The sequence below is a fragment of the Gopherus flavomarginatus genome, chromosome 8 (assembly GCF_025201925.1).
Source record: "Gopherus flavomarginatus isolate rGopFla2 chromosome 8, rGopFla2.mat.asm, whole genome shotgun sequence".
In the NCBI taxonomy this organism is placed as follows: Eukaryota; Metazoa; Chordata; order Testudines; family Testudinidae; genus Gopherus; species Gopherus flavomarginatus.
Genome location: NC_066624.1, coordinates 97,921,618 through 97,949,571, shown reverse-complemented (window position 1 = coordinate 97,949,571; position 27,954 = coordinate 97,921,618). Strand labels below are relative to the sequence as shown.

The 27,954-nt window shown below is 43.0% G+C and overlaps 1 protein-coding gene, 1 long non-coding RNA gene and 1 other non-coding gene across 6 annotated transcripts in view; 2 read left to right on the top strand and 1 right to left on the bottom strand.

Moving 5' to 3' along the window:
- Positions 1-409: 409 nt before the first annotated feature.
- ACTRT3 (actin related protein T3) lies at positions 410-14,234 on the top strand. 4 transcript variants are annotated; one of them, XM_050966067.1, is made up of 3 exons: positions 410-435; positions 9,341-9,529; positions 13,316-14,234. In XM_050966067.1, the coding sequence occupies exons 1-3, from the start codon at positions 410-412 to the stop codon at positions 14,232-14,234; spliced, it is 1,134 nt and encodes a 377-aa protein (XP_050822024.1). The 4 variants fall into 4 exon arrangements, with proteins under 4 accessions (XP_050822024.1, XP_050822026.1, XP_050822027.1 ...); XM_050966069.1 differs by lacking the exon at positions 410-435 and having other exon boundaries at positions 9,327-9,529; positions 13,316-13,364; positions 13,476-14,234; XM_050966070.1 differs by lacking the exon at positions 410-435 and having other exon boundaries at positions 9,327-9,529; positions 13,316-13,720; positions 13,907-14,234.
- Positions 6,671-6,743, bottom strand: TRNAV-AAC (transfer RNA valine (anticodon AAC)). The gene has a single exon. It is a non-coding gene; the product is annotated as a tRNA-Val (tRNA).
- Positions 14,235-15,226: 992 nt separating the features above from the next.
- LOC127057308 (uncharacterized) overlaps positions 15,227-27,954 on the top strand; it is a 32,865-nt gene continuing 20,137 nt past the window's right edge. The window contains exon 1 of the long non-coding RNA XR_007776056.1: positions 15,227-15,543. This is a non-coding gene — a long non-coding RNA (uncharacterized LOC127057308). The remainder of the gene's footprint in view (positions 15,544-27,954) is intronic.

Here is a 27,954-nt window from a genome sequence, read left to right as displayed (position 1 = left end):
CCTGCTTCCCACAGGGGCACAGCGTCATCCTCTAGTCTCGGTCTTATGGGGCTGCTGGGGGGGTGGAATAGAGGTGGTGTGCAGGGCGTGGACAACAATTCCCATCGTGCACCACAGCACCGCAAACGGGAACCCCGAGTCAGCGTGGAGCAGTGCACGCTGGGAAATGTAGTCCCGGCAAGGCTGCCCTTCGAGTCAGTGGAGGTGACGGGTCTTGTGGCTGCCAGAAATGGGCCTCCAATGCCGAGATCGGGCAGCTCGTGTTACAAAGTCTAGGTAGCTTGTTCCCACGTGTAATTTACAAAGGAGCAGGGGCCCAAGCTGCAGATGACCTTGACTAAGTACGATAGTTTACCAGTTACACAATGCAGCCATACTAGTATAACCCCCACAAGAGTACTCTTAGGCCATGTCTACATCTAAAATTTTGCAGCGCTGGTTGTTACAGCTGTATTAGTACAGCTGTATAGGGCCAGCGCTGCAGAGTGGCCACACTTACAGCAACCAGCGCTGCAAGTGGTGTTAGATGTGGCCACACTGCAGCGCTGTTGGGCGGCTTCAAGGGGGGTTCGGGGAACGCGAGAGCAAACCGGGAAAGGAGACCAGCTTCGCCGCGGTTTGCTCTCGCGTTCCCCGAACCACCCTGCAAACCGCAGGGAAGGAGACCTGCTTGTTCGGGGAACGCGAGAGCAAACCGCGGCAAAGCTGGTCTCCTTTCCCGGTTTGCTCTCGCGTTCCCCGAACCACCCAGCAAACCTCAGGGAAGGAGACCTGCTTGCTCGGGGTTCGGGGAACGCAAGAGCAAGCCGGGGAAGGAGACCAGCTTGATTACCAGAGGCTTCCTCAGGTATGCTGGGATACCTGCTTATTCCACGGAGGTCAAGAAAAGCGCTGGTAAGTGTCTATACTTGATTACCAGCGCTGGATCACCAGCGCTGGATCCTCTACACCCGAGACAAAACGGGAGTACGGCCAGCGCTGCAAACAGGGAGTTGCAGCGCTGGTGGTGCCCTGCAGCTGTGTACACCTCCTAAGTTGCAGCGCTGTAACTCCCTCACCAGCGCTGCAACTTTCTGATGTAGACAAGCCCTTATTCTGCTGTCCGAGTGGCTTTTCAGGTTAGCTTAAACTTCTTCCCAAGAAACACTGAAAAATTCACACCTTGCCTTAAACTGGTGCAGGAGCAGGAGCCTTCCTGTGTAGACATGACCTCTTAAAGCAAGGAGCCAACCTTGAATTTCAGATCCAGATCTCAAGCCATGATTCAGCGAGTCTGGTTCCAGATGTTTGGCTTAACCCTTTCTCTAGCAAAAACATATAGAACTTTTAAAACATAGTTTCAGGATGTAGATTCCAGTGTGGAATATGTCTTCTGAGACACACAGTCACATGCATACATATATTCAAATAAGAACGCACAGGCACACAGACATGCACAAAGAAACATGCACATAGAACCACGTGCACACACACAGATAACTGTTACAGTTTGATAGTAAAATCTGATAGTTAGGTCTTCTCAGATGATTGTGCAGCCTTCTTGGTCTCCTTTGCCTCATCTAGAAAGGGAAATTGTAGGTCTTTATTTCTGACTTTTTGCTACCTCTCAGCTATCTTATCTGTAAACGATGGAAATGCATTTGCTTCTCTCCATACTGGGGATTTGAGGCCATGGTCAATAATTAAAGTTGTGAAGTGCACAGAAATATTAAATGCAGTTTGAATAAATGAGTTCCTGGGTGTCAACCTGGTGCCCGTTCCCCTAAAGAATACTTTATCAGAGAGATGTGCACTTGTTCTCTTATATCTCTACCTCTTTCATCTGTACCTGAGAGAGGTGACTAGGAATATAGATCAGTCTGTACAGTTGTGAATAACTTCCTATTGACTAGGAGCTTGATCTTGGTGCAGACACTGCATTTAATTGGGGGTATTCAAGTGATATGTTTCATGTGGATTCTTAACTCCTCCCCCCCTTCCCCACTCATGTTTCCATATGTTTGCACAAAAATCATTATAGTTATGACTTATTAAAAAAAGAAGGCCATGGGAGAGAGGGGAAACCTCTTGATCAAATGAGTTTAAATTCGCACTATAAACTAGACTGGTTGCTTAATTAGCTGGCACTACCATTTTCAAACGGATATGATGATGTATATGGATTTTAGGGAGGCTGCAAAGTCCTGCTTCAAACAAACACTACATTGCAACTGTCACAGTTACTGTACTAAACGCACATCTGACTCCTCTCAGACTCATTGAGTGCAGACACACACCCCCTTAGGTCTTGTGCCTCATGTCATCACCTTTCTTGGGATGGAATCATGGGATTTTTCCACTCTACCGCCAGGCCCTGGCTGCAGTTCCTGGTTATTGTGGTTACCTCAGAAAGTCTGACTTATGTTCAGCACCTGCAGTTTTCTTCCCTCTAGGAGCAATGACCATGGTAACCAGTGACAAGACAGCCTTCTTAAAGCAAAGTATTATTTAAGGATAAAGCATTTCAGAGAAAACATTTATTAAAACTATAGACTGTATGCATGTCTAGCTTAACGGGCATCTAACGATCTCCTCTATGGGGAACCTAGTAAGTCTAACTTCCTACAGACTTTTTCAAACCCTCTCTCTGTGTCACTTTTTTTCCCCAGGCAGCTGCTGGAACTGTCCCCTTTCCTCTCTCCTTTTAACTGTTTAGACCTGGTCTACATAGCAAGTTAGGGCAGCTCAACTACATCAGTCAGGTGTATGAAAAATCCTATGTAAGTTCCCATGTAGACAGGGAAAGAATTCTTCCATTGACCTATCCACTGCCTCTCAGGGAGGTGGATTACCTATACCAACAAGAGAACCATTCCCATCCGCATAGATAGTGTCTACACTAAAATGCTCTGTGGCACCACTGTAGCTTTTTAAGTGTAGATAAGCCCTTTGTGTTCTTTTGATCTCTAGGCTCCCAACATGGAAAAACAACTGTGTCATGTCAAACTGGAGTCTGGAATTACACCATTCTGTTGTAACTGCCCTTCCCTCCCACCCATGTTTGCTGGGAAATTATTTATCTGGATCCATTGTATTTCTTTCTGCTTGTTTTTCCCACAGCCCCTTATTAAGTTAGAACAATACATTCAAACAGGAAATTTGAATAACCCACCATAATTCTACAGTAACTTTATCTCACTGACTAGGTCACATACAGTGTTTATAAAATTATTACATCTCAGTATCTTTAGTTTATTACATAGTATTTTCAAGGCTGTCACAGCAACTATAACTAAAATGCATCTGTGGCTGACCCATAAATAGGAAAAGACTTTCACAGATCCATTAAGGGAATCTTAATTGGGACGGTATAGAGTTAATGCAGATAATTAAATATTTAATTAAGCCAGTAGAATACTCTATTTTAAAGGTTCCATTTTACTAGGTGAACTAAATTAAATTCAGTTTTATTTGCTGTTAAAAAATTTGAGTTGCCTGGCATGTCTCTTCAGTTCTGTTGCTTTTGTTACCAATGTCCCTACATTTCATATATCAATAATATGAATGAAAGTGACAATATTACAATAGTTATTTAACAGAAATAATATTGCTTGTCGAAGGTTCAGACAGTGCATTTCAGGCTAATTGTCTGACAAAGATAACAAGATATGTAAGCCCCCTACCTACCCTCTAAATATATGCACACAATTACAATTTCTTGTTGAAAATCTAACGGCCAAGTGTATTATCACAATATAATATTTTAACAATTGTTTCCATTATTATCATTGCAAAGTAACCTATTTGTTACATTAGTTTTATTATTGCTTACTCTGTTATTATTTGTTGTTTACTGAGGACCATCAGAGTTGTGAGTTCAATCCTTGAGGGGGCCATTTAGGGATCTGGGGCAAGGTTAGGCAACCTATGGCACATGTGCTGAAGGCAGCAAGTGAGCTGATTTTCAGTGGCACTCACATTGCCCAGGTCCTGGCTACTGGTCCGGGGGGCTCTGCATTTTAATTTTATATGAAGCTTAAACTTTTTAAAACCTTATTTACTTTACACACAACAATAGTTTAGTTATATATTATAGACTTATAGAAAGAGACCTTCTAAAAACGTTTAAAATGTATTACTGGCACGCAAAACCTTAAATTAGAGTGAATAAATGAAGACTCGGCACACCACTTCTGAAAGGTTGCTGACCCCTGGTCTGTGGGTTGGACTAGATGACCTCCTGAGGTCCCTTCCAACCCTGATATTCTATAATACCCTCAAATCTCAATGTTTTGCACCATTTCCTTTACACATAGGAAAATATGGTCCCTGCCCAAAAGAGCATATAAGCTAAGGCTCCAATGATGCAAGCGTCTATGCACATGAGCAATTTTACTTGAACATAATGGGACTAATCTGAGGAATAAAGCTCTGTGTGTGTGTGTGTGTGTGTGTGTGTGTGTGTGTGTGTGTGTAAATGTTTGCATGGTCAGAGCATGCATTAGACAAATACAGGGGAGTCGCATCATAGGCACATTTAACTTACGCAGTTTTACTATACACGCTTGGCAAAACAAAAACAAAATACAAGAAAAATAACAATTTAAATACTGTACCTGTAGTGCGGGTGATTCCGCCTGCCATTCCACTCAATGAGCATTTGACTATATGCGATTTTCACCTTACGCGTCGACTTCAGAACCTAATCCCTGCGTAAGATGCAACTCCCCTGTAATACATTGAAACAAAGAATGTACCAGCCTTTTCTTTCTTTCTTTAATGTTAGACAAATTTCATTTGGGAGGCAGGCCAGTCTTTGCCCACAGACAACCCGTCAACCTTAAGCATATTCTCACCAGCAACCACACACCACACCATAGTAACTCTAACTCAGGAACCAATCCATGCAACAAACCTCAGTGCCAACTCTGCCCACATATTTACACCAGTGACACCATCACGGGACCTAACCAGATCAGCCACACCATCACCGGTTCATTCCCATGTCCACCAATGTAATATAAGCCATCATGTGCCAGCAATGCCCCTCTGCTATGTACATCGGCCAAACTGGACAGTCCCTATGTAAAAGGATAAATTGACAGAAGTCAGATATTAAGAATGGCAATATACAAAAACCTGTAGGAGAACACTTTATCCTCCCTGGACACACAATAGCAGATTTAAAGGTAGCCATCTTGCAGCAAAAAAACTTCAGGACCAGACTTCAAAGAGAAACTGCTGAGCTGCAGTTCATTTGCAAATTTGACACCATCAGCTCAGGATAAACAAAGACTGTGAATGGCTTGCCAACTACAAAAGCAGTTTCTCTTCCCTTGGTGTTCACACCTCAACTACTAGAAGAGGGCCTCATCCTCCCTGATTAAACTAAACTCGTTATCTCTAGACTGAGGGCTTGTCTACATCAGAAAGTTGCAGCGCTGGTGAGGGAGTTACAGCGCTGCAACTTAGGAGGTGTACACATCTGCAGGGCACCACCAGCGCTGCAACTCCCTGTTTGCAGCGCTGGCCGTACTCCCGTTTTGTCTCGGGTGTAGAGGATCCAGCGCTGGTGATCCAGCGCTGGTAATCAAGTATAGACACTTACCAGCGCTTTTCTTGACCTCCGTGGAATAAGCAGGTATCCCAGCATACCTGAGGAAGCCTCTGGTAATCAAGCTGGTCTCCTTCCCCGGCTTGCTCTCGCGTTCCCCGAACCCCGAGCAAGCAGGTCTCCTTCCCTGCGGTTTGCAGGGTGGTTCCGGGAACGCGAGAGCAAACCGGGGAAGGAGACCAGCTTCGCCGCGGTTTGCTCTCGCGTTCCGCGAACCACCCTGCAAACCGCAGGGAAGGAGACCTGCTTGCTCGGCGGTTCGGGGAACGCGAGAGCAAACCGGGGAAGGAGACCAGCTTCGCCGCGGTTTGCTCTCGCGTTCCCCGAACAAGCAGGTCTCCTTCCCTGCGGTTTGCAGGGTGGTTCGCGGAACGCGAGAGCAAACCGCGGCGAAGTTGGTCTCCTTTCCCGGTTTGCTCTCGCGTTCCCCGAACCCGAGCAAGCAGGTCTCCTTCCCTGCGGTTTGCAGGGTGGTTCGCGGAACGCGAGAGCAAACCGCGGCGAAGCTGGTCTCCTTTCCCGGTTTGCTCTCGCGTTCCCCGAAACCCCTTGAAGCCGCCCAACAGCGCTGCAGTGTGGCCACATCTAACACCACTTGCAGCGCTGGTTGCTGTAAGTGTGGCCACTCTGCAGCGCTGGCCCTATACAGCTGTACTAATACAGCTGTAACAACCAGCGCTGCAAAATTTTAGATGTAGACATGGCCTCAGTTATGAACTGAAACCTAAAATGGTGCTTAAAACTTTAATCAACTGCAAATTGTGTATTTTTGCACTCATTTAAAAATAATCTAAAAAAACTATTAATTTGAAACAGATTCACTAGTGTACATTCAAGTATTAATTATTAAAACAACAATAACAACAAACCAGACAGCTGCCTGGTCAATGCTATCAAGCATTTAACTTACTTTTTCGAAGATCTCATCCTGGCAAAATGAAAGGATTAAAATGGTACCAGTCAAAGAGATTTTAAACTGCCTCTTTTGGAAATGTACACCTTTTTTTCCCCTAATGCAACAGTATCCAATGTAGCTAATGTATTTAAAAGAAGTTTTAAAACACAAATTTACAAAACTGTTTCCGCCCGGTTTCGAACCGGGGACCTTTCGCGTGTTAGGCGAACGTGATAACCACTACACTACGGAAACTCAGCTGGTATAGATGTGTGAAACTGTCTCTTTTAGTAACGTGCTGGAGAACCCTGCATGCTCTAGTAAAAGTTGTTATATGTGGGATCTTTATTTACAACGTTAGTGCCTGAAACCGGCACATTTACTGGGGAAGCAACCCCTGCCTAGATTCACGTGGAGGACGTGTGCATCTGACCAGGTTTCCAAGCCCTCAGTGGAGCTCCTAACACAAATATGGGTCAGACTGATGCAAAAGTTGCCCGAAGCACCACAGTGAAAACACTTTGTGTGCGTGTTGGGGGCGGGTCACCGCAACAGGGCTCCACTCGACTGCGCTTTCGGAGCACGCACGGCCCCCGCGGTGACCATGGATTGGCCCCTCTGGTCCACGCACTGTACCGCGCACCCATCAGGCATGGCATCCTAGCGCCCAGCAGGGGCAGCCCCCAGCCTCACGAGGATTGCAACGCAGGGCTGCACGTGTACTGTATGGATTCCACCCCCCGCGAGTACATTACCCCGGTTCCCTCCCTAAACGGGCCTCCAGCGTGCGCCCATCCGCAGCACGCCCCACACCCCCTTTGGGGCCTGCACAGCACGCAGAAGTGCATGCGAACCGGCTGCAGCGTTCACATCTCCACGGGGGACCTGTAGCTACGCAGAGGTCTCCTCCTTTTGACACCTACCCAGCTGCAAGCGTCAATCTGCTCTCTCCAGTGCTTGGTGCAAAGACCAGGGGCAGGGCTCAACAAGGGCATAATGTCCCTTCCTTGGCATTTTCAAAGGCTGCCTGATTAATTTAAACAGATTCATAGTGCGGGTGGGAGGAGCTTTAATTTCCTGATCAACATGGTGTTCTTTAGTAGTTAAGCATGATACACAGAGTTTGACTTTGTTTTGAGTCACACACATGCTTTCCCCCCCCTCCCGCATACCACCATTCATATTTAATTTTTCATTTTAAAGATTGGATGGTTGGTGGAAGATATTCCTTCAACAACCAGAGTATATTAAAATTACTATCTGAATTCTAATAAAATACTATTCCTGTAGATTAAGTGACTCAATATTCTTTCAGTACTGCAGTATTAAAGGGAGCTCAGTTTTGGACTAAAAGGTAAATGTTGTTAAAATAACTTTTTACAAAACCAAAAATCAGTCAAACATTGCTGTTAATTTAAAAAACAAGAACAGTAAAAGCAGGGGAGGGGTGTTAAATCAGAAAGCAAACAGTCCCCCCCTCCGCCCCTACCCCCAATGTTTGTATTTAAACAATGCAGCATTGTGTTAGTAAATAGTGAAAGTTATGGTTCTGATCCTGCAATTAGATGCACGTGGCTGGGCGGGCCCCAATAGCCACCTACATAGACCCAGTTACAAAATCCTGGCCTTAATTTGTAGGTCCAAGAAAAAAAACATTATAGCAATATTATAGCAACAAGAGGGCAACATTTCTCAAATAAAAAGCTGAAAAGAGCTATAAGAAGAAAAATAAATAGGTTGTATTTATATTAACAATAACATATACCTACAGTGTCTTTAATCCCAAAGAATAACAAATCCCATTACAAATTTAACAAATTGATATGCAAACTATGTATAGGAATCACTTCATTCACCTCAGAAATGCAACCATCTTTGCGATGAAATTCATCCACTGTTTAACAACACCACTCAGTTTAGAGGAAGTAAAGAAGACTGCCCAGTTAAAACTATATTGGGAACCTAGACTGCAAAATGCAATTGCCTGGGTTGGAATTTGTCTTGGACACAATGGTTAACATCTTGACTCTTACAAAAACTGTCTTGGACTCTTTAATTACCTCAAATCATCAAGACCTCATATCCCATATATTAAATTAAGCTGCTAGGAGCTGCCTTAGGCAAAAGCAAAATAGGAATCTACTGAGACTTGTGTACTGGGAACCCAGAGAACTAATTCAGTACTCTGTGGATTTGTCCAGCCACCCTTTCAAGCAACAGAACAAGGAGAGATTCCCTGCCACTGTCCAGAGCAAAGTTTGGGTCTGCCCACATGATGATGGCAGGCTTGCCAATTTGAAGGTGCTGCCTGCCCTAGAGGTATGTTAGAAGATTTCATTACTGACTCAGAGGGAAAAGTCTCACTACCAGAATCAACACCATCAATTCCCAGGGGCAACTTTCAGATCCTGGACCTCCCTAGCAGATTATTCTAATTATTTTTTAAGTATATTAATAAAATTTAAAAATAAAAACCCTACCCCATTCAAATATTGTACCTTAAAAAGGAGGGACCCCCAGGCATGTTGTTATTGCTCTTAGTTTTCATGTGGAATGCAATGAGGCACTCAGCTACGACAGTGACAGATAGCAAGTTAAATCCTGGGGCTCTAAGCCAGCTCCTTCAACAGTTAGGGAGTTTCCTATGCAAGTAGTGAACAGGCTGGACTTTTCTTAGCTTGATAAGGGCTGAGGGGGTGTCTTAGCAACAAGGGCACTACTCCTGTATGTGCCTTTGTCACAATAGGAGGGGATTATCACATGAAGGGGAAGTTGCTGGCCCCCACCACTCCCCAGTGGCCTGAGTGGGAAGTGGCAGGTGGAAAGCCACCTCCTGAGATGGGGGATATGTTACCGGCTGTGGTTATGGACAATGGCTCAGGCCTGATCAAGGCAGGCATAGCTGGGGACAAGGAACCACGTTTCATCTACAGCAACATAACAGGCCGGCCTAAAGCCAAGTCCGTGATGCTGGGGGCAGGCCAGAAGGACCTTTACATTGGGGATGAGGCACAGGCCAAGCGGGGGATCCTCTCCATCAGGTATCAGAGAGTGGTGGGAGCTAGGCCTGGGGAAATGAGGAGAGCAGGCCAAGGAGCGGGTCCTCTCCACCTGGTCTAAAGAGGGGGACACGGAAAGTGGATAGGGAGCAGGTTAAGTGTGGGGGGGTTCTATTCATTGGGAGGGGGAAGGATAGCTCAATGGTTTGCACTTTCACCTACTAAACCTAGGGTTGCAAGCTCAATCCCTTGAGGGAGCCACTTAGGGATCAGGGGCAAAACCAGTACTTGGTCCTGCTGGTGAAGGCAGGGAGCTGGACTTAATAACCTTTCAGAGTCAGTTCTATGAGATAGGTATATCTTTATATATTATTTAGGTAGGAAAGAAGATGATGGGGGTCCTTCCCAAGGTGGGTTGGTTTAGTGAAGAATGTGTCCATCAGGTACTGAGGAGGGAGGAGGAGCCATCCCTGCTCACACAGGAGAAGCATGTCAAGCAGGGTTGGGGAGGCCCTGCCATCAGGTACCATTAGCCTTGTGGGAGGGAAGGTTGTGAAGCAGCAGTTAAGTGGATGCAGGGTGAGCTGGGACAGGAAAGCTGGCATCTGAACAAGGAGGGAGCATTGCCTCAGACAGTAGTCTCCTTTGCAGGCCTCTCCTCATGGTGAGAGTTTGGTACAGGACAGAGGAAAAGTTTTCCTCTGTGCCAGTCACTTAAATGTTTGATCATGGAAAGTGCTGCAAAACGAAATTGTCAAGGAACCTGCAGGGTCTTTTCCAAATGAAAGGCTGTTGCTATTGGCTTTTGCTTTGCACAGACTAATACAGGTATCCCAAAGGTAAACATGAGTCAAGGCCAAACAAGGTCAAAAAGTGGGAGGGAGAACAAAACAAGGGAGAAAGAATAGAGACTAACAGAGGAGGCTGGAAGTGCAGAAAAGAAGGGAAGAGGGCCACAGAAACAAAGAGAGAGAGGGTAGAGACAGAGAAAGATACATCTCAAATTCTGTGCAGTTCGACTGCAGCAGCTTTATGCACTTTTGCACCCAGTGTGAAGGTTTCCAAAGGGCATGGGGAAGTGTGCAAAACAAGCTCTTCTGACATGTAGCTACATTAGTGCATTTGGGTATGAAAGCAACATTGCAAACACCTATTATGCTTGAAACACACCTCATGTCCACACACAAAAGCAGTGGCAGGAGTGCGCTGCTGCGCAGTTGTACTTCCCGAGCACCATTGTATCCTGCATCCCCCTTCCCTATTGCACTGCTAATGTAGACAGAAAATGCTGTAATTGCAGCTGCATCTTTTTATAGGCCTAGGCTGCAGCTACACACAATAATACACTACTGCTCTTGTAATCTCTTTAGCAGTTGCAATGTACAGTGTTTCTTGTATTTCAAACTATATTCCTGTGATAAATTACTGATGCGTCTATTATTTTTACACATGAGAGTTTTCTGTTTAATAAGGTGTGATGCATGCAGTGTTCATGGTTTTCTTGTTTAAAAAAAATAGAGAAGCTTCCATGAAGCATGTGCTACTTTGTATATTGAAATACACTGCCTTATACAGTTCCAGTTTTCTTTTAAATGGTATAGCACTTCTCCAGTTATGGATAACTCCTACAACATTGATTTAGGGGCCTGTGCTGGAAACATTGCACCCAATTTACAGTAGAAGTACAATGATGGGAAGGAGTGGTGTGACATGCTGAATAGGTTTATATTAGCCAAGATGGCTAGTTTGTGGACACACTGCATCATTACAATTTACAGCAGTTCTGCAGTTCTCTCTGATGTAGATAAAGATATTGATTGACAGTGCACCTACAAATAGGTGGGAAGGTTGTGTAGGGAGCAGTAGCAGGGAGAGGAGTGAAAGGAGGGATAGGAAAAGCTCTGGGTTAGGAGAAGAAAAATTCAAGGGATCTGGTGGAGAAAAGGAAGCACTAAAAGAAGAACAAGAAAAATTGGGGAGAATGAAAAGAAAGAACAGACTGGAAAATTGGACACAACGAAGAGTAAAAAAGGAGACCGAAAAAGGAAAGATAAATACATTGATCTCTCAGGGCTTGTCTAGACTAGTTTACCAATTAGTTCAAATTAGCAAATGTGAGTGTAAAGTGTTAAACTAAATACTCCGCAGACATTTCTTTTCTGGATACAAATGGTTACACTTTACTTTAGGACTTAGCCCAGGGTAAACCACAAACAACCAATTCCCTCAAATGAAAACAGTACTACAAACTCTAGTCTAGACAAACCCACAACCTTGGCAGGACTGGAATTTAAAGACAAAGGTTACTAGCACTTTATGACTGCAAGGAAAATCTGAATGTGAAAGCTGGGCTCTCTTGGGTGTGACCCATGCAGAAACTTGCGCTGATATAATGAAACTAGTTTTAATGAATACCTTTCGTTGTTTCCATGCAATTCACATACACACACACACACGCACACACATGCACACACACTTTACATGGAATAACAAAAGATGTGAATTAAAACCTTACATTGATGGAGGCTGAGTCTACACTACATGGTTATGCTGCAATAATCTCAGTAATGTAGACACGGTCTGTTTGTTCTCTCACACAACCACATGCAATACACATAATACCCTGTTGAACCCTTTGCCTACATGGTGCTAGTTTCTGGGCAGACTATTAGGCTTTGCTTTAGGTGCGGCCTCTGAAATGACTCTTACCATTATCTTAAGTTAAGGGAGTGTTCACACACATCAATCTCAATGAGTTTTTAATTCAACCCATAACAAGGCTTCCCCCAGAGCATAACATTAGTATGAGGCAAATTTCTGAGTAGACCAGCCCTTCTTGTGTCTCCAGCCAGTCAGCCTGAAACAACTTTAGAGAGCTACAAACTGCTTCTTTTCAGTGTTAACACCGAGGACTGTACAGGGCCAGATTCTCCATGCACTGCAACTTGTGCCAGTTCAAAAAGTGTGCATAATAGGTGTAAAATTCTACTAAATCAGAAAAGTAGCATGTTGCACCCACGTTGTAGTCACTAAGCTCTGGTGTAGATGACTGCACAAGATGCAGGCCAATAGAGAATCTGGTCTTCAGTTTCTACCTACCACTGCTAATGCTAGTTCAGTTCCACTGGTATTAGCAATGTTGGAGGAACTACCGTAGACCACTGCCACCAGCAGTGTTTTAAATATCTAGTTATCTAGCCCTCTCCAGATCATAATTGATCAACATGGTTCTTAAAACACTGCCAGCACCCAGTGTATGCTAAGGCTCCCAACGTTGATGGTGAATTTTTGCAAAATTTCTCTAGTGTAGACAAAGCTAATGTCTGGGACTTCCAAGAATCTTTAATCATCTTTCTCTACCCTTTACGCTCTCTATACTTGTTGAGTTCTATCAGAGAGTAAGGTAAATCTTCTAGCTACTAATCTACTGGATGAATTTTTGAGGGCTGGCAGAAGAAATACTCCCACAATAATGTTTAATAAACATACATTATCAATAGTGAAATTAATAAATTGTAAAGATTCATATTGAACTTTTCAGTAATATTTTTAAAATAATGTTTAGATACTTTTTAAAATGTAGGTCCTAATCCTGCAACGTGCTACATCCCTTCTTAGATGTGCTGAGAGTCAGCAGCTCTAGGAGGCAATCACCAACATTCTTTAGCCCAGGCCATTATTAATTTTAGTTTTCAGGGAAACACTTGTGACTTAGAGTTTGATATGCAGTACGCTTCATGAAATGATATACTTGAGAAACACCTGACAAGTTGAACCTAGTAAATGGTGAAGGCTGCCTTTGTTTTTGTCTGATTGAATCCCATGTAGGTATCCAGTGGAGCATGGGATTGTCACATCTTGGGCGGACATGGAGGCTGTGTGGAAGAATGTTTATGACCATGACCTGAAGATGAAGGCAAGTGAGCGACCAGCACTGTTCACCGAGGCACCGCTCAATCCACTGGTCAATCGAGAACATATGACAAAGATTCTCTTTGAGCGCTTTGAGGTACCAGCCCTTTATGTGGCCATCCAGGCTGTACTGGCACTCTATGCGTCAGGCCTTACCACGGGCTGTGTGATGGACTCTGGTGATGGCGTTACCCACACTGTACCTATCTTTGAGGGCTACTGCTTGTCCCATGCCGTTCTCCGACTTGACCTGGCTGGCCGTGATCTTACAGACTACCTGATGAGGATTCTTAAAGAGAGCGGTGTCTCCCTGGTCAGTACAGCTGAAAGGGAGATTGTACGAGACATGAAGGAGAACTTGTGTTATGTGTGTCTGTATCCAGAGGAGGAGTTGGCTAAGAAACCAAGTGAAGTAGAGAAATCCTACAGGCTGCCTGATGGGCAGGTTATTAAAGTCCAGAATCAAAGGTTCCGCTGCCCTGAGACCCTTTTTTGCCCATCTAATATTGGCATGGAGGCCCCAGGGATTGACAAGCTCTGTTTCAACACCATCATGAAGTGTGACATTGACCTGAGGACCAACTTTTTCTCCAACATAATCCTGTCTGGCGGTTCCAGCCTCTTCCCTGGCATGGCTGAGCGCATCACCAAAGAAATAATCCGCATGGTCCCCAGTGACACTGAGGTGAAGGTCATGGCTCCCCCTGACAGGAAGCTCTCTGTTTGGATGGGGGGCTCCATCCTCTCCTCCCTCTCTGCCTTCCAGCAAATGTGGATTACCATGGCAGAGTACAGGGAAATTGGGCCTAACATAGTGCATAGAAAATGCTTCTGAAATCCAGCTGTTTTAAAAAGGATCTTACTGAAAGTGTTGTGGGAAAGAAAAGAACCTCAAATTATAGTAATCCCAAAACTCTAGGAGGCCTATGCCAGCAGTATTTATTTGGCGAAAGACTAATAAAAATCATAACTCTGGGTGTGCTTGTTCTAGAATATATCTTTATGAATATGTGTAAAATGTTTTGGATTTCTAGTGAGAGTTTTTTACACAAGGACAAAACAGTGCGGAAAACAAGTGAAGTAAATGAAATTGACAGTTTTACAACATGGCTTTTGCAATCTTATTCCATTATTGCTGAATGTATGTATAAGTGTAATATCCCCACACTTTCTAACAGACATTTCTGTTACTAAAATGTAATGTTGAGCAGGAAATAACTGAGGGACACAGGCCATTGCAATGTTATGCACATATTTGGTAGATTATTTTTCTAGTGACCTAGTCGGGAGATATTCACAGAACAGAAACTCCTTTCTTTTGAGTTACGAACACAAAATAAAGAGATCCACTTTGTTTTCCTTTGGCTGGAACTAAGGTCAGATTAAGGGCCTGCCTCACTACGAAAAATTCTCCCTAGAATAGAGTGAGAATTCTGGCCATGTGGACTTGATGCCCATGTTAAAGAGAACAATAGTTTCTCTGGCTATAGGGATGCGGTGCCATTGGAGTGTATGGGAGAACAGAATAGGTTTCCTGGCCATGTGATTTTTGTGTGAGGAAACAACATTACAACCTGGCCACTCTACATACTGCTGCTAGAACTGGGGTAGAATAGAAAAAAAAAGAGGTTCTTAGGCCCCGTGGTTTGTTTGTGGGCGGAGTCAGGCATCTCCAATCTCCCGCTAGTGATTCCATTCCCCCTCCATGCCCCGCAGAGCCAATGGGAACAGACGGGACTCCCGCTAGCCAATCCATGCGCGGGGGCGGGACGGTGGAAGGTATATAAGGCGCGCGGCAAGGCGGGCTCGGTCGCTGCGGCGGCCGGGGGGGCTCGGTCTTTCTAACCCTAAGCGGAACGTGGCCCCTCCCCGCCGCAGCCGTCCGCTGTTTTACTCGCTGACTTTCAGCGGGCGGGGGGAGCGGGCGGAGACACCAACCAAAAAACGTCAGCGAGGGGCCCTCCCCTCCCACGCCGACCTGGGCCGGTGTGGGGCCCGCCAGAGAAGTCCCCGCCGCCCCGCCCTGGTGAGGCCGCGGTCAGCCGGTTCGCGCCACTGCTGCCGCGAAGAGTTCGTCTCTGTCAGCCTCGGGGGCGGCCGGGGTGGAAGGGCGGGTCCCGGGCGGGTCGGCCGGGAGAGCAAACGTGAGTGGCGGCCCTTGCGCAACCGCCCTCCCCGAGCTGTGGGGCCCGCGGTCGGGGCTGCTCTCAGACACGCCGAGCCGGGGGCGGAGGAGGCGGGGCTGGCCAGTGCCGAGAATGGTCCGTCCCTAGCAGCCGCCGCCGTTTGGCTGCGCTCCCGAGGGGCCGCGCGAATCTGCGTCGGGCTCCCTCCGCCGTGAGGCGGCTGCCCCGCGGTGCTGCTGGGGGCTCTCGGCCAACGGCGGGCGGGTCCTGGAGCCCCCGGGGTCCCGCTCCGTGTCCCCCAAACGCTCGCGGCTGGAGCGCCGCTCCGTGACCCCCACCCTCGCCCCAAACACTCGAATGTGAAGCCCTGCCCCGTGTTGCTGCTCCGCAAAATGCGCCTGGGCCCATGCCCTGACCCCGTCCCACCAAATACACGAGCCGGCCCCCCCCCACCCTGTGCATCTCCCCCAGACATGCTGGGGGCCTTGCTATGTAACCCCCCAAACCTGCCCCTGGGGCCCTGTTCCATGACCCGTGGCCACCCAGGAGCCTGCTCCATGACCCCTCCACCCTGCCCCCAAACGCTCAGGCCTGGAGCCTTGCTCCATGACCCTCACCCTTCCCACAAACACTCCTGTCTGGAGCCCTGCTCCGTGTCCCTATCCCCCAGCATGCGCCTGGGGCCCCACTCTGTGAGCCTGTCCCACCAAATATATGTGCCGGGGACCCCCTGCCCTGTGCGTCTCTCCCAAACGTGCTGGGGGCCCTGCTCTCTAACCCCCTTCCAAAACCTGCCCCTGGGGCCCTGCTCCATGACCAGTGGCCACCCAGGGGCCTGCACTGTGACCCCCATCTCTCCCAGGGTGCTGCTCTGGGACCCCAACACAAGCACAGGGTCCTGCTCTGCCCTCCCCCAAACCCATGATCTGTTACTCTGCCCCCTCCACCCAGGCACACAGGGCTATACTCTGTGACTCTCCATGCTTGGTAGTGTGTGAGTATGGCAAGAAGGGTCACAGGTTGGCTGTGTGTTCGTAGTTGGGTGAGTAGCAGGGTCAAAGCATAGTAAAGGTTGTTGGGAGAAGGGAGGCTCACAGAGACCCAATTTTATTATCTGTGGACTTGCTGCATCCAAGAGGAGGTCTGCAGGTAGAAACAGAAGTAGAGATTCTGGGGCCTTGAATGTTCAGTGTTTCTAGAGAAGCTTCTTTTTGTCTGGAAACAGTCAGTTGATTTTTGCTGTTGCTCTAGTAAATCCATCCCCTTGAGAGGGGGTAGCTGTGTCAAAGGAAGAATTTTTATCAGCCTCATGTCTGCACTGGGGCTTAGTTAGGTTGGCTTAACTATATCTCACAGGGCTGTGAATTTTTCACAACCAGGTGAGTGATGTAGCCAGGTCAACTTAAGTTTTAGGATCATATTTTGGATGAATATGTATTTTAGGCCATGTTAACTCTATGGGACAATACTGTGCTGGCATAATCCCGAAGTGTAGATGCAGCCTATGCTGACTTCCCTAAGTGAATAGCTATCTCAACCCTATATTTTAAGTGAAGACCAGGCCTAAAACTCAGTGCAGGCCTAACTGCATTGTATAGCTGCAATTTAGTAACTGAATAGATGTTTGACCAGCACCACCTAGTGTCTGTCTTCTTTCTTTACATGTAAAATGGGAGTAGACTAAGGCAAGGTGGAGTGAGTGAGGAAATACATGCTCCATTGCCAAAAGAAAAGTAAGAAAGCTATGTGTGTGTCCTGTTCATTGATTAAAAAAAATGTTCCCATTTTGATAGAGGTTATGTATAACACGTCTAGTGAATTTTTTCTTACTAAAAATATAAAGCTCTACAACCCTTTACCATTGTCCTGTAGTCCAATTTCTCAGTTCAAAGTAACTGCATTACTAATTTTTATTTGATAAGTTCAGAATATCATCTCTTTTGTTTTCTCATCTAAACTTTAGCTTAACATCTATCAAATATTGCTTTTGGGACTTGTAGGTAATCAAAGAGAAGGCAAGATTTCCTCACACTCAACAAAACATCCTAAAGTAAAATATTTTCAAGTGAGGGTTCCTACCTTTCTGTCCTTCAAGGCTCTCCCTCCCTCACCCTTCCTTTGACAACAATAAATAGAATTGTATGGGGTTCGTACCTGAAACTACACAAGTGTCAGTTCTTGCTTGACAATGTTAATTGCTGTAAGATGCTTACTTTTCTGGAAAGTAAACATGTCTTTGCCATGTTGCTGAATAGTTGGAATCCCCTCTGCAAAAAACCTCACTCTTTTTTCTCCTTTTAGGATTTCCTGCCAGTTAAAAGTAAGCAGGGAACAGCTCAAGGTACATCTGTTTAGTCTTATTTAACATGCCTTTTTGTCAAACAAATCTGGCACTAGATGAAATAATTACCTCTAGACATGCCATTGGTCAAGCTAGGTGAAAGGGAGATGGCAAGTGTAAAAATGCAAACCTGGATGGAAAGAAGGGTCCAGCTGAAACAAGGGGATCCTGCCAGATGCCCTAGGGCAGTGGTTCTCAATTGTACTGGTGACCCCTTTCAAATAGCAAGCCTCTGAGTATGACCTCCCCCATATAAATTAAAAACACTTTTTTATATATGGAACACTATTATAAATGCTGGATGCAAAGAAAGGTTTGGGGTGGAGGCTGACAGCTTGTGACCCCCTATGTAATAACCTTCTGACTCCCAGTTTGAGAACCCCTGCCCTAGGACCACCTAAGGTGAAATTGGAGAAAAAAGTTCACAATTAAATATGCTTTACTGGAAAAGTCCCAGTCTGGCCAGGACCTAATGCCTAAGAAACAACCCTTGGATTGATTTACTAGTTGGGTTGAATGTTTTATAAATGAAAATGATTAGGGCAAGATGTGATTGTTCAAGTACTTGGGTCCTAGGTGATGGTAGGCTTTATGTTGGTAGTTGTAGCTTGCAGAGATAGATGTAATTCCTATGCAAAGGAGTGATATCAGCCATGTGTGGCAATGATCGCAGCCTCTAGATCAGTTGCATGGAAAGTTCAGTGATGTGGGCATTACTGTTGGCTAGCCTGAGGATGGCAGTGGCAGTGAGTGTGGTGAGATCTTTGTATAAGAGCAATGAGTGAGCCTCAAGCACGTACTGGAGTTGACTACTTTAGCAACATCTCTAGAGAGCAGTCAAGAGACCAACCCTTGAGTGTTCCTTCTCTCTCTTTCTTCAGGTTCTACATCTCTCTGGCCAGTAGGGGTATGCTCCCTGAATAATTGAGTACTCTCAAAATCACTGAATCCCTGAAAATACTCTTACTTTGCTCTGAAAGTCACCTGTTGTACTTGGTTTGAGTTTGTCAGCTGTCTCATCAACATAAAAATGTTGGCTAGATGGTTTAATAGCAAAGGTATGGTCCATATGGAGCAGTAAAAAGATCTAGGATTGTGTGTCTGCATATCGATACCACAGTCCATCACCACATGATCTTCTGTAGCATTCTGGTCAGCAAGGGAAAGAGAATGGAGCCTTGAAGACCACAGAAGGGAAGAAGATAACATTGTTTTCAACAATTTTAAATAAATTTGGAAATTCATTACATAGTTCATTATCCATGATTTTTTTTTAATTCTTAGGCTCCTAGTACACTATTATTATAGTATTACTATAGTATTACTATATTTAATTTGGTTTCCCAGATCTTCAGTCCAGCATGTGATAATAGCACTGGGCCAAATCTATTCCTCATGTACCTCATTTTAGTGGAGTTTACAAATTATTTACAAATGTTAGGGAACTGAGGTCTTTAGGGAACTGGGAAGCGTATTACTCCAAATTTACTTCTATTGGTTTGTACGACAGCAAGCAAAGTTTTGTGCGAGATGGCTGTCTTGGGGTGTTACGACTCTGATGATTCTACAAAAAAATCGGGGAAGATTCAGCTACTGCGGTTGTGCTGCCTTCCCATCTGCACTAGTGCTTTACCACAGAAATGGTTCAAAAAAGCACTGTTGTGGCTTTTCTGGAACCAAAATAACTGAAGCTCTCAGCAGGTTTTCCCCTTAAGAGCTTAAAACTATTTGTTAGTGGCCGCCACCACAGAAAGTGAAGAAAATCACACTTGATAGTTCTCCCCTTGAAATTCAATTGTTACCAAGCAGCAACCCCTGTGAGAGAGAGCAGCTTGGGGAAGCAGAGCTGCAGTCGTGTTGTCCCTTGCTTCATTTCATGTTTCAAGTTTTAAATTCTTTTTTTAAAGCATAACTTACTGTATGACTTATTTAACACTTGTGTACAGTGCCATATGTACACTTGCTGTGTGTAAAAAGAATAAAGACATGATCACTGCTTCGAGGACCTCATAATCAAGGATAGATATGACATGATGTGATACAAGGAGAGAGAACATCACTCAAGGAGGGAAAGGAAGGATTTACATACAATAAGTTTATGAAGTTGCTTTCATAAGGTTTTCATCATGTTAGGATTTAATTTTAAAACATGGCCCCATTGTGCCTTGGTGATTTATGCATGGACGTTCCACTTAAGGCAGATGAGTAACTGCCTTTGGTATTGTGCCTCTTTTTACCTTGGCATGTTCTCCGTAGTAGCAGGGAGATGCTGTGGCTAGAGGCAGGCTATGGGAAATATTCCCCATTGCTCCACCAGCTCTGTGGAGTATCTGTAAAAAAGTACAGCCTGGGGCTATTGTTAAATTTCCTTCAGAGACCTTCTATGTGGTGGGATACCTCTTTCAGGATAGTGGAAATGGCAGTGCTGCTGCCAAGGAGCTGGAGAAGGAAAGGGACCAGAAAGTTAGTTTGCAAGTGCAGAGTGCTACACAGATGGCTCTCTCCTCCCGTGTATCCCCCAAGAGCTGTGTGGTTCTTGAATGGGCCGCAGGTTGAGGCATTGAGGAATCAGTTCCCTGTAAAAGAATTTGGAGAGAAAACTGTGATAGGCACCCTGTAGCGTATCTTTCCCTCTGTAGGTTTCTGTCACATGTAGGCACAAACTGGGCCTTTGTTGTTTTAAATTTAAAAAAAAAACGAATTTACTATTTAAATACGTTAGTATGGAAGGAATGGTAGAAAGAGGGGAATTTGGAGGACATACTGCCCAGAGGCCTTGTTGGGCCTGGTAAAAACATGAATCCAGTTAATTTCTTAGAGGTAGCTGCTCAGCCCGGCTGCATAAGAATGGTACATTTGTTGAAGTGCATCAGGTAGGAGAAATAACAATATAATACAGAAAGAACAGTAAAAGTAGCAGGAAGGTCTCATACTGTAGAAGACCTGAAAGTGCTATAACAAAATGAATCTTCATAGCCCTGAAGAATGTGTGTGCTGTTTGTTCAGTTTGAGACATAAAAGAGTGCACATTCCCCCCTCTATTTTTAATATGCTCTTTTGGCTGCATGTTTTGCCATGTGTACTTCGGTTTTTGTCAGTGGTTCAGTGGATAGAACACTGGGCTGGAGACGGGACTTATGTTCTATGCCTGGGTCTGCCACTGACTATGTGACTTCTGTCAAGTCACAGAATCTTACTTCTCCATCAGTAAAATAATAATAATAATATGTAACCACCTAAGGGCTAAGCCCTAAGGGCTTATCTATATGCAGAAGCTGCACAGGTTTAGCTAAAATTCAGTTAAGCTGCTGCAACTTGTGTGTGTGCATGTGTGAACTCTCCTATTGGTTTAAAATTAACTATCTTGGTTTAGTTTGTCCTGTAAATTTACTGATGCGAGCTAAACCAATATAAGCCAGGTTTAACTCATATAAAAGTGGTGTCCACACATAAAGTTGTACCAATTAAAGTAAATCATATAAAATCACACCATTAGTAGGTAAACTGTTACAACTCTTTGTGTAGACCATGCCTAACAGTGAGATCTATGCTTTAAAAACACTATATAAGGGATACTTATTCATATTATTAATTATTATAGTTAAAGAAAATTCCAATAAAATACTTTCTTTTTAAAAACTAATATTCATATGGTTGTCTAAGAAAATGAAGGTAGAGTTTAAACTGAACTACAGTATAAAGTCTAACAAAACAGCTTGACCTTACTTGTGATACAAACAAAAAAGTGTCCTGGCGAGGAATAATAGTTATCAAAGACTGAAGAACTGTTTTATTTGAAGATTGATTAACTACAGACTAATCTGGCTAAACATTAATAGAATTTAACATAGTCCTGTTCCTAGACTAATCTAAGGGTATATGGAAATTTTTAAAATGTAGGTATGATGTCATATATACAGATATGAATTGGCAAAAAGGCAATGGGAGAGATGAAGCTTTTTTAACCATTGTATTGATTTTTAGAAATAATCTTTATATGTAAAATGTTATTCAATCAAATCTGCATAACTAATAAAAATAGGAACTGAAACACATGCTGGCTTTTCATATTTATATATCCCTTTTTGCTTTGCAAAGATCTGCATTTTCAAGTTGACATGCTTGATTCAGAAAATTGAAGCCAGAGTGCTAGATGTTTCTGGTAGGTCCATTATACTATCAGCTGTGCAGGTTGTTCTCACAGTTCAAATTAATCTTCTTTCTGTGGATTGCTGGGTTTTTTGTTTGTTTTGTTTTGGTCCTTGAATTACCTAATTACACTGGCTTTCGTTAATCCTGTATTTACTGTCTATATGTTGTTTGTATAAATATGAATTTGTAACAAAAAGTAATGAAATGACTTAAATGCATTTACTCTAGCCAATTGAAATTAAGTAAAATAAAGATACAATAGTATTTTTAACACCTAGCAACTTTTGTCTTCAAAGTGCACTACAAACATAAGTATTGTCCTTGCTCTACTGAGGGGAAAACTGAAACTCAGTGAGACCCTGGCTCCTTCGAGTTTAACACAAACCTCCTATTGAATTTAGTGGGGCCAGGATGTTGTCCCCAGAGTTCATAGACTTGCCTAATCCCACATAAGTCAGTCCCAGACCCAGTATTAGAAATCAGGAGTTCCTATTGCCCAGGCCAGTAGACCAAGTTGCCTCTCTGTGGGTGAAATCCATCTTTGTACAGAGTACTAACAAAGTTGTGAGGTTGTGAAACTTCAGTAGTGTGTAAACTTTGCACAGATAGCACAGGGATGAATTGTTTCCTGTGTAATTATTGCTTGCTGCTAACAAAAACATAATAAAAATAAAAGTTCAGGATCAGGACTCATGTTATCTTAAAATTAATTATCTGCTTCAGTGGGGTTTCAGCTTTTGAAGTCAATGGTAATTAAGAGTACCCAGTTTTATGGGCACAAAAAAAGCAACCGTGGACATTCAGCTCCTAGTTGTATCAGTCCCTAATATTATAATGGTTTGGGAGCAGAACTACCTTTTGTCCAGGAGAATGGTACAGTTATGCAGATTTATGTTTAATGAATTTCTTTCCTATAACTTTATAAGTCTTTGTTTTTGCTTTTTAAATCAGTGCTCCGAAGCAAGTTTGTCCTAGATGTATATATCTTGGCTGATCCATCATATATTTTTTGAACAGTAGATGGCAACATCCATTCACCTGTAGCAAAAATCCAACACAAATATTCAACACATTACACAACCCAATGTACAAGTCTGAAAATATCCACAGTGTGAAATAGAATCATTCTTAAAATGATCATTTACAGTTGTAGGTTCAAAGTGAAACAATTGATATGAGCCCTGATATGCTATGATTCTGATTATTTGTTTTCCAACCAAGGGTGGGGTTACAGTGAAATTGGAAACTGCAGTTGCAGTTGTTGCAGATTCCTAGTTCTTATATTGATTTGATGGATGTTTGTTAAGCTTTGCAGGAGGACACCACTGTGAAACCTCATTCCTAATCAGTGGAAGTATGGAATAAGCATATATTTTAATATATATTTACATTAAACTTTGTAAAAGACTAAGGAATCTTGATTGAGCACCTACACCTGATTGCAAGCAAAATGGTTAATAGTTTTTTTTCAGATATCAGTTACACTTTATAGTTTGCTTTGTGCTTAGAAAATGTGCAAAATGGAGAATGTTTTCTATACCTTTAACTTTAGGCATTACCTTGTGAAGTAAGAGTTTCAAATCCTGGCTCCCTTGAAATTAATGGCAAAACTCTCATTGACTTCAGGATTATTTTATTTTATTTTAATTTTTCAGGATTTCACTTATGTGATTAATAATTTGTTTGGATACCATGTACCTAAATAGATAATGGCCAAAATTTTTGATTCTGTGTACCTAAAGTTAAGCTCCTAAATCTCTGTTTAGGTACCTAAATATGAATAGCCTGATTTTTAAAAAGTGCTGAGTACTTGCAGCTCTCATTGACTTCAGTTATTTTTTTATTGCTCAACACTTCTGAAAATCAGGTCACTTTATTTAGTACTTAAATATGAAAAAAATTGAAAAATTAAGCCAATGCAGATATATAATATGTTTCAATTTCTTTTACTGTGTAAATAATTTCACTCTTTGATTCTGTGGAATATCTGCTTTGCTCTGCAAGTGTGAATGTCAGTCATGCAGGGGTGAGAGTGAGTGGTCTAGTTTCCCAAAATTACAACCACTTCACAGCACTGGTTTTCAGTTATAATATTTTCAAAAGTTCTCATGAGTTATTGTAATAATTAATGTTCTGAGCAGACAACAGGTCTCAGAATTGCAGTTTTATTAAGAAGATGACCAGACTCTTGTGTGGTGATAATATAGTGAATTATGGATCATTCACAGAAATGATGATGATGTATTGGTGACATATTTTTTCTTTAAGATTTTGGTTTTTTTTTGATGCATTTCTGGGTCAAGTGAATTGTACAGTTGAATGGTTTGCTGTGGCCTGTGAGGGGGAAAGTATGGTACAGAGGATAGGGGATTAGACAGGGAAGTAGGAGATGTAGGGTTTAGTCCCAGCTATTCTGTTGAGTCCTGTTGTGCCCTCTGGTACTTAACTTCTTGGTATCTCCATCCATAGAATGGGGATAATGATTCTTACCTTCTTTTGAGATCTACAGATGAAAAGTGCTAATTATATTATTCTCTTAATCCCCCTGATTCAGGGTAAAAACTGAACACACCCCTATTTTTTGAGAGGCCATGCCTTTCATAATGTGAACATACCTTCTAACAGCAAATTCACAGGACCAGTACAAACCCATCAGGCTACCATATTTGCTCTAAATTCTGTTTCCTTCAGCCTTAAGAGCCTTCTAAAGAGCAGAATTATATCACTCTTTTCATTGCACTAATATTATTTTATTTTATTTTATTTTAAACAACTATCACGGGATCTACTATATTTAACTAAGTATGTCCACCATACAGTACATGTTTTTCATCACAGGAAGCAGCTTGAACTGCTTACAACACATAGAGTATACATTTGTCTTGTTTTAGAATAGCTTTATGCTGTTCAGCTGCCTTTATGTCCTCTTCTGTGTCTAAAGATAAGTATGTTCAAGTATAATTCTGAAGTTTTTATCTTCTGCACCATCAACTTACGTTCGAGTTACAGTTTCATATTATGCTTCTCTAGGAAGCTTTGTGCAAGCTTAGTATGACAATTAAGGGAGTGAACTGGCAAAAGTCTGTTGATTTCCCTCCCTTTTCTTTCACTCTTATCTCAAATTCTCTAAGGTACACCTCTTTATCTACATGTTTCCAAGAAGGTGTTCAATTAATAACTCAGACGAATTGTGGCTGATAAGATCTTTTCATTATTAATTTAACTCTTCCTTTTAAACAGAGTGCCAGAAAATTGCTGTTTTTGTGTTTTCTCCATTTATTCTGGCTGGATTTTATATAGCGTTGAAGTCATGTACTACAGTCCTTTGGTTCTGCTCCCAAGAAATGATCAGAGATTACAGTAGAGGTGTTACAGGCAAACAGGGATGCTCACTGCTGTATTGAATAGCAATTTTGTTGTGTACTTATGTTAATTTTACTGTGTTTTTATTTATATCTAAAAGGTAAACCTGCAGACTAGGACATGTCTGATCTTGATCTGATTAAGCAGAAAAGTTTGTAGTTTTTTTGCTGCTGAGTTTCTTGTGGCTGTTGCAATTTGTAGAGGACAGTGATGCAACACAGCTGACAAGCATAACAAAACTCATTTTTTCACTGGAGACAGTCATAAGACTCATTAAAGGGCAGAGGTTTATTGGCTTCTAGTGCTAAAATGTTGTTTAGTATTTAAACAGAGCATTGTTTAAACACACTCTGCTCTTTCATTGGATGTGACCAAGAATATGTTTAGTTTCCATCTTGTGACAGATAGTGCAACCACAAGAATGCCTTTGGGGACCATATTGTATTAAATTGATGTATCACTGTGGGTCAGGGATTGTGTGTAGTGCCCCCAGGAACCAAAAACAGTGGGGCGTGATTAAGGTGAATCACTTAGGTTATAAACACCTTCAGAGAGGAACCGCTTCATGGGTAAGCTTGCATATGCTGGTTCAAACTAGGTTTTCAAGAGATCAGCAGAGAAATAAAGGGCTTTTGATATAAAAAAGGCTGAGTTTAAACTGGCTCAGGGCCTCCTTTCATATCTAGCAAATGGACAGGACTTTCTGTTCTAGGGAGTGCTTCAGTCCTACATTCTAGTGGTCCCATAAAACTGAAGGGTGACCTCTGGCAGCTTTTAGCATGCATATAGGAACATTTGGGGTTTTTTGTGTTTTCTATGTAATGCTTTTACCTTAAGAGTAAATGTGCTTCTTAGAAAGAGTTGTGTGGCAACTGTAACTGGTGGCAACACACTGTTCGTAGTACTTGGAGAGAAAGCATCACAGGCGCCGGCTGTCAGGAGACTAGCTTGCTGCAGATATCACAGTGTACATCAGAGGGCTGTGAAATTTTAAAATCCACAATCAGAAGGGACAAGGATCTCTGCCCGGAGTCAAGTGATAGCAGAAGACCTGACTGGGAACTCCTGGAATGGTACCTGGAGGGTTACAGAAGCAAGTTTGACACATCTGTGTTGGTATAGTAGCAAGTTTAAGCTTAAGATGAGAGCTAAGACGAATTGATTGTTGTTATAATAAATTCTTTTGGCTCTCGTCTAAAATTTAAACGTAGCTGTCCCCCTGAAGAACGTATACCTCTGTCAGTGTGGATTAAGAGGTGCATAAAAATGTACTCAGAGTTATCTAGGATTGGAGCTGAAAGGATTCATGCTCTCACTAGGCTGGGCCATTCATTTAATAAATATGAAATGAATATAAGCTTAGCATCAATGTTTGGATAATGTTGCAGTGAACCTAGTTAATTGGAAATTTGTGAATAAAGGAAGAAGCTCCCATATAATCAATTTTTTTAAAATTCAAGAATATTCAGCTGAAATGAGACTAGTTGTAGGGGTCTGTGTTCTTATAAGTATGTTTAATAATAGTTGGTGAAAGTTAAATCGGCCTGATTCTGCCAATTTCATCTTATTATAACTGAGTCCCTGACCATTACCATCAAACAGTCTCCAGCTCTAGATTACAACCAGTTTAGTATTAACTAATTGGGTGGAACATCAAGCATTTGGCAGTGTCAAATATTTGGGCAGTGTCATAGACAGTACTGGAAGATGATTGAAAGATGTGGATGCTTGTGTGTTAGCAGCTGCTGCCATGTTTCAGGCCCTTCAACTTCTTTTGTGGGGATGTCGTTGGTGTCAAGCTTGCTATGAAGCCACAGATCTATAGAACCATGGTTATGCCAACTCTGTTGTATGGAACCGAAATCTGGGTGCTTAGAGAGGCTGAAGAATGCTGGATTGATGTTTTTGATTCTTGTTGTCTTTGTCAGCTGCTCCATGCCAAGTTGCAGGACAAGATCAGAAATGAGGATATTTGAAGCCAAACCCAGGAACTGCCTCCATCAACACTAGCTCTGTTTCGGTGGCTTTCTTAGTATGGACATATTAGACTGGAAGACCAATGAATTCTGAAGTGTGTGTACCATGGAATGCAACTACCTTGCTGCTGATCACATGGGCATCAAAAGCTTCAGTGGTGCGACAAGGATGTGATTGATGGGCATAAATGCACTGAATACACAACCAGACCACCTTAGGCACCTTGCCAGAGATCGATCTGGGTGCAAGGCAGCCATGTCCCTTTGGGATTTGCCATGATGATGATGGTAAAAGTTAAAAACTTTTGAAAAGTTGCATTTACATGACTTACCTTCCTTTATCTTAAATTATGGAGTTAAATATACAGTTTGAGGTCAGTGGCAGAATTCTAATTGAATTCAATGGGAGCAGAATGAAGCCCATAATACAATCAATCCCTGTACATTTGGAGCCATCAGAATGAATGATAAATATCGGGAAATGCAAACTCAGATCCTGCTCATGCATTCTTTATTCATTCAAATGCCTATGGACTTCAGTGAAAAATTAGCCTGAAACAGGCTTACTGAATTAGGATCTCTGTTTTATAGAAAGAA

Excerpts from the sequence above, each read along its gene's own strand:
- ACTRT3 (XM_050966067.1), top strand. The coding sequence starts at position 410 with ATGTCTACATCTAAAATTTTGCAGCG. Across the intron at positions 436-9,340 it reads ACATCTAAAATTTTGCAGCG|ACCGGCTGTGGTTATGGACA; the intron begins CTGGTTGTTACA and ends GGGGGATATGTT. Across the intron at positions 9,530-13,315 it reads CGGGGGATCCTCTCCATCAG|GTATCCAGTGGAGCATGGGA; the intron begins GTATCAGAGAGT and ends AATCCCATGTAG.